At 31.9% G+C, this 13882-nt stretch overlaps 1 protein-coding gene across 1 annotated transcript; it reads left to right on the top strand.

The window, feature by feature from the left end:
• Nucleotides 1–1144: 1144 nt before the first annotated feature.
• On the top strand, nucleotides 1145–2140 carry LOC139856041 (pre-mRNA-splicing factor CLF1-like). The gene is made up of 2 exons (XM_071845273.1): nucleotides 1145–1740; nucleotides 1886–2140. The coding sequence occupies exons 1-2, from the start codon at nucleotides 1215–1217 to the stop codon at nucleotides 2029–2031; spliced, it is 672 nt and encodes a 223-aa protein (XP_071701374.1). The 5' UTR covers nucleotides 1145–1214; the 3' UTR covers nucleotides 2032–2140.
• Nucleotides 2141–13882: the final 11742 nt, after the last annotated feature.

Here is a 13882-nt window from a genome sequence, read left to right as displayed (position 1 = left end):
ATATATATATATATATATATATATATATATATATATATATATATATATATATATATATATATAAAGATGTAGATTGCCCTTTTTATTATTATATATTTTCTTGATGAATCTGTTAGTTATAATTATTTTGTATTCAAGATCTGCCTAAACATATTTAAGTAAAAGATGTTTATATTTTTTGTTATATTAACCCCTCTTCTTTTTTTGATTGTATTTACTCAGATATAATATTTTGGTGGTGATGGAAGGCACTCCCTTTTTTGACGTCGTGTTGGTAACAGGTGGTGGTCGAAGGTGGCTGTGTGCGCCGGCCGAAGGTAGATTGGGGTTTGAAGTTTTAAGCTTTGGTGGAGCATTTGAGGTTTGTTAAAAAAAAAAAAAAAAAACTTACAGTATGCTACAGTATTATGTGGAGGGATGTGGTTCATGAAGAAGCCGACGGTATCATCGCTGACGGTGTTTGTTGGCGGAAGTGGCTACCGGTGGTGATTGATCGCGGTGTTTTGATAGGTGAAATTTTTTTTTTTTACTAATGCTTGTTACTTATTAATTTGAGGTTGTCAATTTTGGTGTATGATCTTGTTTATCATATTTGTAATTCAAGGGTTTTTTTTTTTTTTTGTTTTTGCAATTTTTTAAATTACTTAATAAGTTGTCAATTTTGGTGTGTGATTTTGTTTATCAGATTTGTTTCAAGGTATTTTTTTTTTTTTTTAATGCAATATATGGGGTGTAAATATACGAAAGTACCCCTGGCGGTTACTGGTATACTGTAGTTTTTTTTTATGGTGTGGCGGGATATGATTGGTGGGCAATGTCCATATTTATTATATAGTATAATAAATTAAAATATTCCTTAAAATAATTAAGTTACTCCGTATAATTATATAAATAGAAGGTATGTTTAAATGTAACTTTGATGGCTAAGTTCAGCGAATGTAGTCTTGATTGCCAAGTTTAAAAGTAGGCTTGATGGCTAAGTTTAACAAATCCCATTATATAGCATCACATTATCATTCGTTAACGGATTCATAATCCAACCCGCATCCGATTTTACTCCATACCTGCCTCTCGTTTTTATATCCGACCGAACCCTAGAATTTTCAATTATTCGGCTACGTATACCATCTCAGGTCGTAAAACCCTAATTTCAGGTTTCCATCCCCATATTCACTCAGATCTCTTTATTTCTCTGCAAATCCTCCCAATCAACCATGGCTAATCTCGAAGGAGTTCCCAATTTGGGATATTTAACCCTCAAAGAAACGGAAGTAAAGCTTCCACGACTAACTAGGGTTAAAATCAAAACCCCCGCCCCAATCCAAATCACCGCCGAACAAATCCTCCCCGAAGCTCGCGAACGTCACGAATCTGAAATCCGACCACCGAAACAGAAAATCACTGATCCGACTGAACTTGCAGACTATCGGTTACGTAAACGGAATGAATTTGAAGATTTGGTAAGCAGAGTGAGGTGGAATAAAAGTGTGTGGGTTAAATACGCTAAGTGGGAGGAATCGCAAAAGGATTTTAACCGTGCCAGATCAGTTTGGGAACGGGCACTTGATGTTGATTATAGAGACCATACAATGTGGTTGAAGTATGCTGACGTGGAGATGAAGAATAAGTTTATTAATCATGCTAGGAATGTGTGGGACCGCGCGGTTACGTTGTTACCGAGGGTTGATCAGTTGTGGTATAAGTATATACACATGGAGGAGATGCTTGGCAATGTTGCAGGTATAATAACAGTTACAATTATGCAATTTTATATATTTATAGTCATACATTAATATGTTTTGTGTTGGTTAATACATAAATTAACGAAAATTTTGAAATTTGTATATGCATAATTTGTACTTACACGCGTTATTAAAATTTGCAGGTGCTAGGCAGATATTTGAAAGATGGATGAATTGGGAGCCTGAACAGGAAGCATGGCTTTCATATATCGAGTTTGAGCTAAGATACAATGAGATTGAGCGAGCTCGGGCTATAAATGAGAGATTGACCATCAAGCATGGTGTATAGCAACATTATGTACCTACTGCTAGTCGTTGTTAAATGTGATTCTTTTCATTATACAGTCTTATGATTCGCTTAAAAACGCTTAATTTTCCATATGTAAATATACAAGAAAGAATTCAACTGCAAACCAATCTTTTTGACATAATGCAGTGTTCATATCCACATCAAAAGCATATAAGTCTACTAGTACTAGTATAAAACAAATTCAACATCAAAAACATGTAATGTATATGATGTCTAAAAATCGACTAACATACATATATAGATGTCGTGTGGCCTCTCTCTAATCATTTCATCATTTACGGTTGATTGTTGTTTTCAAGCTTGACCAAGTGAATTCTTTAGTTTGCCCTCCTCACTTTCAAGTGCCTTTAGTTGTTACCACCATTGTTGCTACTTTTTCTTTACAGACCATCTCTATGGAAACTTGTGCTCTTTATTAAAATCATTGAAGCTTGGATTTTGTTCATGATCCCGTATATCTGTGTTAATATGCGCCCGTGATGTTCTTCGGATTTTAGAGTTAGTGAATCCATGCGCCACCTGTTATCTCGTTTAACTTTTGTGGATGATCTCCTTTTTAACACACTTTCCATGTTCTTTGTAATTTGCGATTGTGTTTGATAATATAGAAATTCTCGATATGAGTGATTTATTTTCTTGATGCAACTTTTCTTATTTGCGTGCGTATTCGCTTTCTTTTTCATTTAATATATGTTATGTTACACGAAGCTTATGGTTTGTGAGACGGATTTTGACTTCAAGGTTACTGACGATTTCAGTCAAAATGGTGATATCCCTCTCCTTTAGTTGCTTAACTATTTGTGCATTTTCAACCAAAGTTGCTTCCATTTCTTGAATTATATCCTGCAGTTGCTTTTGTAATTCAAGTTTATATTGTTAATTGCTTTCGATTTGCTTCGTTAACTCCTGCTCATTGACTTTTGTTGTGTAGTGACCTTATCTTCTACAGTTTTAGATTGATCTTTTGACTTGCTTTCAAAGGTCTTCCTTTAGACCTTCAATCATGATTATAAGTTCCGAAAGTTCAACACCTTTTTTCTGATTAGCGATCCAGATTCGTTTTTCAGGTTGTTCAAGGATTCAAGTTCCAATTCTAATTCTTTGACCTTTGACTCGTAGCCTTCCTTCTCTTCTACAGTTTTTGATTGATCTTTTGACTTGCTTTCAAGTTCTTCTTTTAGACTTTGATTCAGGATTGATAGTTCCAAAATTTCAGTTACTTTTTCTGAGTTTATTTATTTTTTTTTTTTTTTCGAAAAACAGAATTAAATATATTAGCTTTTCACGAAAATGTGAAAAGAAAAAGCAGTACATGATTTCGAAAGGCATGAAATTACAATGACGATTTCCATGAAAGCTACAAAATTCTAAGGAACACAACAAAATAACAATAAAGTAAGCAAGTCACACCCTTATTGAGCAAACTAAAATGGACCATCTCAGTAGCACTCCCAAACTTAAAATCAAGTTCTGCAGTGGAACTCATACCTCTATCCATCCATTTTTTATAGAAGCAAAAAAGGATGGTCCACCCATACGTATATTTGATATCTCGAGATTATCTTTTCGTTGACAAGCCAAACACCTTCACTTTTATAAGCTATGAAACCGCATACCAACACGAATATTTGACATTAAATAACAACGTCGTTCCTTGCTATCCAAATTGCCCATAAAGTAGCCGGCCTTACTAGACCCCAAAAAGTAATAGCTTTTATACCCATACCGCCTCTCCAATTTAGGGAAAAATCCATAATAGAAGGCGACATCTCCCAACCTAAATTCCACCATTCTAACAATGAAGACCACAAATTGAATGTCCATGAAATGAGCTGCACACCACCCGCATTTATCATCCGACCCATCTCTTGAACATTGCCTATAACTTAACATCTCTATATCCGGAACACCACCATATAAAGCAAGCTAATGCAAAAACGCAACCTTTGATGAAACTATCAGGTTCCAAACCACTTTGACCCAATCAAACTCCAACATGACGTTTGAAGCCTACATAACGCGCACTCCATCCACCACCGAAAATATCTTATCCATCGAGCGAACCCATTGAACCGTATCTTCTTTAGCCTCATCTAGCTCGATATCCTCTAACAATATCTTCAATGTTATAAATTGGCTAGTTTCATAACCATCCAATTGTCTTTCAAAACCAAGGTCCCATGTCATAACCCCGAGAACGTTCATAGATCAACATTCCACTACACCACTTCCACGATCTTCATTGTTCGGATTTGTTAGGGCGTTCTCTACTATCGAACATACCCTCAAGAAAATTCCAAACACCTCCCTTTCTTTAGGATTTTTCTTAGGGTTTAAGATTTTACCATATACTTTAATAGGTTTTTTTACAAAGTCGTTGGAAGGTTCTTCAATGTCGATCTCCTCTCCTATATCGTCTTCAGAATTAATTGCAGACCCGAACCCGACTTCCTCACAGATATCTCGTCTTAAGTTTCTTCTTTTTATATCCCTTTGATGGACTTCAGTTTGTTGTTGCAGGCACGTCCTTATTAGGAAGACCTTTTGTTTTTAGCGAATTTTTCTTATAAATAGCACACAACGATCTACAATCAACTGTTGGGCAACGATAGAAGTCTTGTTTGTCGTGACTAAACCTTGCAGCGTGATAAAAAGTAGGGCCATCCGGTAATTCCACATCAAACTCTGGGCTCTTATTAATTGTGGTAGGTTTATGAGGATTTATTTCACGCCCATTGCCAAACTTTGAATTGGGCCTGTTTCCAACATGGGGACAAGTCGTGATATTTTTGGAGAATACAGTACCTGGAACGTAATCGTCAGAAGCATGGGAAGCCTTTTCACTCATACAAAAGGTAAACTCTAGGTTGACTTTTAATTCACATGGTACTCTTTCTTCAAAGCTTCTTTTCTCGACCACCTTTAAATGCATAGACACCGATTTTTTCTTTAAAACTGAACCTTTGTACTTTTCATACACCTCAAGGTTCAGATTGGAATTGGAGTGTCTACTATTACCCACTGGATCAACCCATTTGCCCGTTTGAAAATCAGAGATTTCAAAATTTAATTCCATGTCGACGTGTTCATCGCCAATAGGTCTATCTAGGGTAGAAGATCATTTTCATGTATCTGTGTTTCTAATTCAACTTTCAGGTACGCTTTAATTAATTGTACTATAATGGTAACCGTCCATTAACTTTTAATAAATACATAACCCACTACCTTAACGTACTACTATTAATACTAGTACTAGTTATGTATAAAATATAATCTATGTGTAAAATATAATCTTAATGACAACCTTAATAGTAGTCATTAGACACTATACTTCTTTTTATCTATAAATTCTATTATATTGCTAAAATAATGACATCATAAAATAGTAATTTCTTTTGTTAAAAAAAAAATCAAAAATAAAAAGAAAAAATTCTAAACATCCTGCTTGATGTCATAAATATATTTATTTTACAATTAAAAAACTTATATTAATTATTTAACTCCGTGTCTCTGTTTCTTGAAACAACAACGTGTACCTTTCATCAAAATCCTGAAAAACACACACCACAATTCCTAGATCGCCTCAATTGCTAGAAGAATTCTTGATCATTCGACCCCATAAATCATAATCTATGATTCTTGATCATTCGCGATTTGCCCTAATCTTCGAAACAGGTTATCCCTAATCTTGAACACTTCAGATTCTTGCAATCCTGATTTGATTTGTTGCACTTGGCGTTTCTCTCTGTTTTTGCCCCGATCCTTCTGCTATACGGGTATCGTTTTAATTTAAATTTTACTACGTATATGTTTCCATTGTTAGTTTAATTTATCATTGATTGTAAGTGTATTGAATCTGTTTTGATGCAGAAACTAATGGATTTATTGTCGTATATGTTTTGATCATTAATTTTTTAAGTAATACGGAGTAAGTTGCTTTTGTACTGATTTACTAACCTTACGATATCCCTTTCAGGTCCTGCCAAAATTCCTTTCAGGTACTAAATTACTAACCTTCATGATGTCTTTTTTATGTTCTTTCTTATACCTACATATAAAGGCTACAAAGATTGTGTAAACTTGGTGCCTGATCTAATTAACTAAGCTGCCATCTTTGATTTGCTGTTTTAATTACGAATTTTGATTAATTTAGTATATGTTTTTCTTATGTGGTTTAATTTTGTGGTTTTGTGGCTAAAATGATCGATGGCAACCATTGAAACTAATACGCTTTTTGACAAGATGATAAATCTTTGCTGAATTGCATTTGAAGATCTAACAAGGTATGTGTTAGGTTATGTATTTATGCTATGATATTTCAATGATGTTTTTACGGTAAGAATTTTGATGATTGGTTAGTGGTTGCAAAATAATGTAGATAGACTCTTATGAAAAGCAAAGATCTATGGGGTGGTTGTAATATAATGTAGAAAAACTATAACTCTGGTAAGCTTGAATGTCATGTACAAGAGTTGAATATCATTCTCAATTGGAATAAATGATTATATATATTATTTTGTATTTTACTCTTTAATGTTTAGTAGTTCATCTCTTCATAAGTACCTGCTTATTACAATTTGTTATAAGGTAATCAACTGAATGTGGTGATCAGGTAATATAGCATTTGATGGTATTTCCTATATTGAGTAGCATCTTTCTGCTTTGTTCATGAAAAACATGTATTAGGAGTTGTTGTGATGTTGATTGACGTTAATTACATTTATGCCTGGCAAACGGGTCAGGTTGAGTCGGTTTGGGTAACGGGTCAAAATGGTTTTGGGTTGAAATGGGTCATAGGTCAAACGGGTCAATTTTTTAAACGGGTCAAAATGGTTTAGGTTGGGTCGGTTTGGGTAACGGGTCGAAACGGGTCACATGTCAATTGGGTCAAATGGGTCAAACGGGTTACATCACTTTTTTTACATTTATTACATTGTTTTAGTTATTATTATTTATTAAATATACATAAAAAAAAACATTAATATACATAATAAATGATATAAACATGAATGCTTTATAAATTTTTGACGGATTAAACTTTTTATACTTGACTCATTTGACCCATTCACAAAACCCATTAGACCTATTTCTATTTATTGATCTTTGAGTATTGATACCCATTAGACCCGTTCATTCATTTTTTTGTATAGGACTCAATAGGTTGGAGAGAAACTCATTTGAATCTTTTTTTAAGTTTTGATTTACATTGTTAGGCTTAATTTTTCTCAAGACCCAATTGACCCGAAAGCTTGACCAATTTGACCCGAATTTGAGTGTTTGGGTCTCAATTGCCAGGTATAATTACATTATCATCACAGTGCTCATGTGGATATATTGTATAAATAGTTGTGATATGGATTATTGTTTTGGTAGGATTTGATGCGATTCACTATTCAGTGTTGTGTTTTGGCATAAGTTTCATGGGAATGGAAGTGACCTTATTGGTGCTGCTTTGAGATGTAGCCATGGGAAGATGCTACTAGCTTTTTAGTGATGCCCAAGCAAAGAAGTAGGATCGGTTATTTTCAGAGTGCAATCTTTAATTAATTCCAAATCGGTTATGTTGCAGTTAGGGCGAACTTTGAGTTCCTATAGAAGCTTGTAGTGGATAGGTGGTGTTTTCATTGAAAAGATATTGTTGCTGATGGTAAGACGTTGGAGGTATATGAGCTAAAATTTTATCTTAACCGTTTAACAATATCTAATCGTGTTAAAATTGTGGTCGTTTGCTTTAGTATGGTAACTCATTGGTGACATGTTTTGTGGTTTTTGTTTCGATATAATGAATAGTGCCATAGTAATATTATTTTGACTGACCTTTTTATTTTTTATGTAGGATTCTAATGCAATTTTAAATGAAATTATGGCTCTTGCTAAAACATTCAAGTAATCTCTTATTGTCAAATAAAAGTTGAATGCTTACGTTGTTTAGTCAACTGAATGTATTTATGAGTAAACTTATATCTCTTGGTGAAAAAATTTTCGGGCCAGGTAATGAGTCCAATGGGTCCTGTTAGGTTGACCTGTAACCATTTTGAGTACACTATTATTACAAATTTATATCTATGATATGTTTTTTAAGATAATTATTTGAATAACATTATTTAGGAGGTTAGGCTCTGCGCAAATTTTGACCGTCAAGCTATTTAACGCATTTTTATTTAAGACTGTTTAAACCCATTTAATCAATGATCTGTCAAAACAGGTAACCCAAATTGACCCATTTTGGGTTTAAAATAATGCAATTATGTGATACCTGGCTGCTCCTAAAATTATGTCATACGGACCTTTAACTTTCCTAAATGTAGCCATTGTGCCTGTTCATGATCATGAAAATTGATCTCAGACTGAAAGAAAAGGCGAAAGGCATCTGTTGAAAACTAATTTGGTACTAAATATGAAAGGAGTTGTGGTTATACATGATGTAGTTTTTATGGACAACTCGAGTTGGGGGAGCATGGAGTTTAAGTTAGAAGCAAAGGCCTAAAATCCAACTGCTGGAGTGAGAATTCGAGAAACGATAAGTGGAGCATTTGGAGTAAAAGATTAGAGAAAAGCGGGCAACACATCTTTCTAATTTGCATCCCTTTTCAACTTTCTTTATATTAGTAGATATACTCACATTGTTTGTTTGGGATTGTTACTGGATAGTGTGTTAAGGATCTGAGATTAAAGGCTTTTGACTTACACCTACGATTCACTTATTGGTCTTTACATTGCTACAAACCGGGATATTAGTGGTATTTATCTTTCTAATTTAGTTGTAAAAAGTTCTTGCAACTATATAAAAACTTCATTGTTGGTAAGTTTGTTAACTTTTATGCTATTCATTTTGTAGTGAATTCACTGGGAACGTGCATGAATGAATCGTATGTTGATGCGAAGACTTCTCTAAAGCATGTTCATGATGATAACGAGAAATGGAGTAAGACTAATGGTTCCAAGTATGTCATAATTGCATCCTGTTGATCTTAGGTAAAATTAAACTGTCATTCTATTTTAAACCCATTTAGCAAATAATCCGTAAAAATCATGGTCTCATTTAGGTTGTTTGTGGGTTATAGGTTGTCTATCATGGCTTCAAAGAAAAACATTTTTCTTTTGCATTTGGGTTATAATTTTCATCTGTTAGTATATTGGATTTTGCTAGCATTTTATAAAAAAAATTATGAATATTTAGGGGTCATGCATTACCATTCATCTCTATAATGTTTATCAACAAATTATCCACTCTTCTTTTGGTAGACCTTATAACCAGGTCTCTTCGAAAGACATGAAAGCAGATTGACGTTCTAGCCATGATAATAAAGTTGGATATTAGGTGAGCCAAACTTCATAAATACCTACACCTTATCTGAACATTTTGTGCATGAGCATTTTCTAAATATTAACACGGTGATGGCTCTAATGTTACATGTTACAAAGTATCATAGCATTTCCTAACATGTGTCTTTAAAAAAAATGCATTATACGGCTTCATGAACGCAATGGTTAATTTTAAGGCATTTCATCGGGTATCATTGCTTCATCGAAACTTGGTTTATAACTGGTGTAAGGTAACAACACAACAACAACAAAACCCAATATGAAAGGACCCGTTCGTGTATATTATAAACGATTCACAATAGTTGATTACATCGCGAGGTATTTGACCTCTATATGATACATTTTACAAACATTGCATTCGTTTTTAAAAGAAAAACTTTCTTTACAACGAAAGTTGACGGCTTGCACACCATTTCATAATACATCCAACCATAATTGACATAATAATAATCTTGATGAACTCAATGACTCGAATGCAACGTCTTTCAAAATATGCCATGAATGACTCCAAGTAATATCCTTAAAATGAGCTAATGCACAGCGGAAGATTTCTTTAATACCTAAGAATAAACATGCTTTAAAGTGTCAACCAAAAGGTTGGTGAGTTCATAGGTTTATCATAACAATCATTTCAATATATTAATAGACCACGAGATTTCCGTTTATAAATATATGTACACTCGCAAGTGTATAAAAGTATTCTATAAGTTGTAGGCACCCGGTAACAAGCCTTAACGTTCATATTTTACCTTCTGAAGTACACCAGATCAGGTGTGTTTAAAATAACCTCGAAGTACTAAAGCATCCCATAGTCAGGATGGGGTTTGTCAGGCCCAATAGATCTATCTTTAGGATTCGTGCCTACCGTACATAGACAAGTAGTTTAATGTTACCAAGCTAAGGGTATATTTCTGGTTTAAACCCACGTAGAATTAGTTTTAGTACTTGTGCCTATTTCGTAAAACATTTATAAAAACAGCGCATGTATTCTCAGTCCCAAAAATATATATAAAAGGGAGCAAATGAAACTCACCATACTGTATTTCGTAGTAAAAATACATATAACGTCATTTAACAAGTGCAAGGTTGGCCTCGGATTCACGAACCTATATTAATTATATATATTTATATGTTGGTCAATATTTGTCTAATAATTTTTGGTCAAGTCATAGTGTACCACAATCCTAATGCTCGAGACTAATATGCAAAAGTCAACAAAAGTCAACTTGACATAAAATGACTTCTAAAATTTATACGTGTTTATTATATAACTTAACTATAGTCGTTTTATATATTTAAATATATTTATTAGATTTTATAATAATAAAAGTCATTTATTAATAAAAATTTATATTAACGTTTATATATGATAAAATATACTTTTATATATCTTAAGTAGTAAAATTTATAAAGTTCACTTAATATCGTAAAACTATAGTGGTAAGTATTATTAATGTAATTATATTACGCGTGGTGAAAAATATCTTTGTATCCCCTATTTATTTGATAAAATAATATTGATCATAATAATAATGAGTAAAAGTTGTATTATTTTGTAATAATAATAATTATTATTCTATAAAAAAATAATAATATTTATATTTACTAAAAATGGTATTATGATAAAATGATAATACTAACATAATAGTAATAATGATATTTTATAATAACAATGATATTTCTATTAAAATAATAACGACGATAGTAATAATAATCATTTTAACAATAATACTAAAATTCAGTTGACTATAACTTCTAATCCGTTCATCGAAACCATTCGATATCTAAATGAAAAGTTCTTAATTTTTCGCTAGCTTTTCAATGACATGCATATCATATACCCTATCTCAGTAGCATATGTATCTAATTCAGGATTCAACAAACCTATCTAAGGACAATATCGAATGTACAAGCATGCATAATCCTATATACTCGAGCACTAGTCAGGGATACACTATTGATATATAAAAGTTAAGTTATGAGTGCTCACGTATCAATATTGAGATTCAATATTGCAGGAAAGTACGTAGACGCAACGGAGATGATAAACACTAGATTAACCTCACGAGCATACCCATCACCTCCATAGCTATAACCCATAATTTCCTTAGCTTCGACTCATTCAAAAAACTATTTTGAAATCACTCGAACATCACTCCGTCGTAATATTTTATGTATACTAATAATATCTTGAAATAATACAGAGCAAATATATATATATATATATATATATATATATATATATATATATATATATATATATATATATATAAATCGATTGAGAGAGTTTAGAGAAATATATTTTCAAGTTTCTATAAAATAATGAAACCTATTGAATTTTATTTATAATAAATTTTTGAATTATTAAAGTGAATTATTAAAGTATGAATTATTAAAGTGAATTATTAAAGTATGAATTATTAAAGTGAATTATTAAAGTATGAATTATTAAAGTGAATTATTAAAGTATGAATTATTAAAGTATGAATTATTAAAGTGAATTATTAAAGTATGAATTATTAAAGTGAGTTATTAAAGTTAAAGTAAAGTAAAAGTAAAGTAAAAGTAAAGTTAAAGTATAGTAAAAGTATAAAAATTATGTATGTATAATACGCGTATAAATATATATAATATTAATTTGAATCGTTATATATATTTAATGAAATAAAATATAAATATCGTTATATTTATTATACTGGTTAAGTAATGAGTTATCAAAAGTGATTCCAGATATTTATAAGGGTTATATACGTTTTAATAATAAAGTTCTTTTTAAACTGAAAACGTTTTTGTACGTTTGAAAATAGATTAATAGAATATTATAGAAACCAATTCTCCATTAGATTTTGTCTAACTTTCGTAAATGACACTTTTTATTTTTATTTATAAATAGCTTTACAAATTATTCCAAATATCGTTAAGAGTAATAGATTTTCTCAAATCATAGTGGACCTCTCAACAGAGACTTGTAATCATAATTCAATGTTTCTGATAATTCAATCATTTAATATATTTTTTTTAATTTCGTCGATAATCATATTGAAACAAATACGTTCATATAAAGCATTATACGTTTAAATACTTTGTTAACATTTTCAATTTATAACATATACACATATACATACATATTCATATATGTTCATTTAATGGTTCGTGAATCATTGGAATTTGGTCGAGGTTTAAATGAATGTATAAACATAGTTTAAAATCCTTGAGATTTAACTTAACAAACATTGCTTATCGTGTCAGAATAATATAAAGATAAAGTTTAAATTTAGTCGGAAATTTTCGGGTCGTCACAGTACCTACCCGTTAAAGAAATTTCGTCCCCGAAATTTGATAGAGGTCGTTATGGCTAACAATGAGAATGTTATTATGACGTAACGATTATGAAGTTTTATCATGTCTAAGAAGTATGGATAAAATAATTCGATTACTCGAAGCGTATGAGGGAAGTTATCGTAAATGAAGGAAATAAGATTATAGTGATTCGTCATATCTTTTGACGTCATCACAATTGATCTCCGAATTTAAAGAAAATCTTTGTAATCTATGTTGGATTTGATGCTTCGGTGATTAAGGAGATTATGATTCTCTTCGAATTAATACGATAATCCATCTTGATTTCTCTGTCGGGTATTTCATTATAAATCCATCTCATTCGTTTCCTTACAACTCACACCTTCCATTCTTTTTCCCTCAACTCATATTTTAAAGTATTTGTCAATATGCTTCATCTAGTACTGATTCTCGATATACTCCTCACTTTTATATCTGTCATTCTTCTTTTTCATCTGCCTCCGGAAGAATCTATTTACTTCTACTATACTCTCGGTTTTATAGTGTTTTTAGTTCTTCCGTGTCTTTATATTGCTATATGCATCGATATATACGGTTTATAATTTTTGGGTGGTTGTTGGGTTTTATATCTTCCCTTATCCCTTATATTTCAAAGCCGCTGCTTTTGTCTTCTATAATCATTGACATCCATAGTTAATGCTCCCTTCTATTTGCTGCGATTTATACTCCAATTTCTATTTTGGAGTTTTGTCCTTTCATTTCTTCTTCTTGCGATTAAGCAACATTTGTAATGGTCCAATATTCGCAGATATGAATTTCAGAATGAACATAGTTAATGTTCTAAGAAGGAAATGGTAATGGCGCGATCTTGATTTGTTAAATTACCAGAATACCCTGAAAAGACCGAATCATCAAGAAAATATATTCTTGATATTTTTAGAGATTAAATAGAATACAAGAGTCGTGTAACATGGAACATGATGACGGCATGGTCTGTGAATCGTCATGTCCCATTAGAAACTCAGCATGACTTACTGTAATATAATCACGTTGATCAAGTGTCATTATATTATTCTAACTCATGCTTCAGTTCCCAACACTACTTAAAAACATTCATAATTTAAACTCGAAAGTTTATAGAATATAGAAACTAATAGTTTCTTATATGATGTAACACTGATAGCGCTAAGAGATAAATGACTTC

Source organism: Rutidosis leptorrhynchoides, chromosome 6 (assembly GCF_046630445.1).
Source record: "Rutidosis leptorrhynchoides isolate AG116_Rl617_1_P2 chromosome 6, CSIRO_AGI_Rlap_v1, whole genome shotgun sequence".
Classification (NCBI taxonomy): domain Eukaryota; kingdom Viridiplantae; phylum Streptophyta; class Magnoliopsida; order Asterales; family Asteraceae; genus Rutidosis; species Rutidosis leptorrhynchoides.
The sequence above is the reverse complement of the archived record's forward strand: the minus strand, read 5'-3'. Positions and strand labels throughout refer to the sequence as shown.

What these genes read in the sequence shown, in the direction of transcription:
- LOC139856041 (XM_071845273.1), top strand. Translation starts at nt 1,215, where the DNA reads ATGGCTAATCTCGAAGGAGTTCCCAATTTGGGATATTTAACCCTCAAA. An exon ending in GATGCTTGGCAATGTTGCAG is followed by an intron (nt 1,741 to 1,885) that starts GTATAATAACAG and finishes TAAAATTTGCAG; the next exon opens with GTGCTAGGCAGATATTTGAA.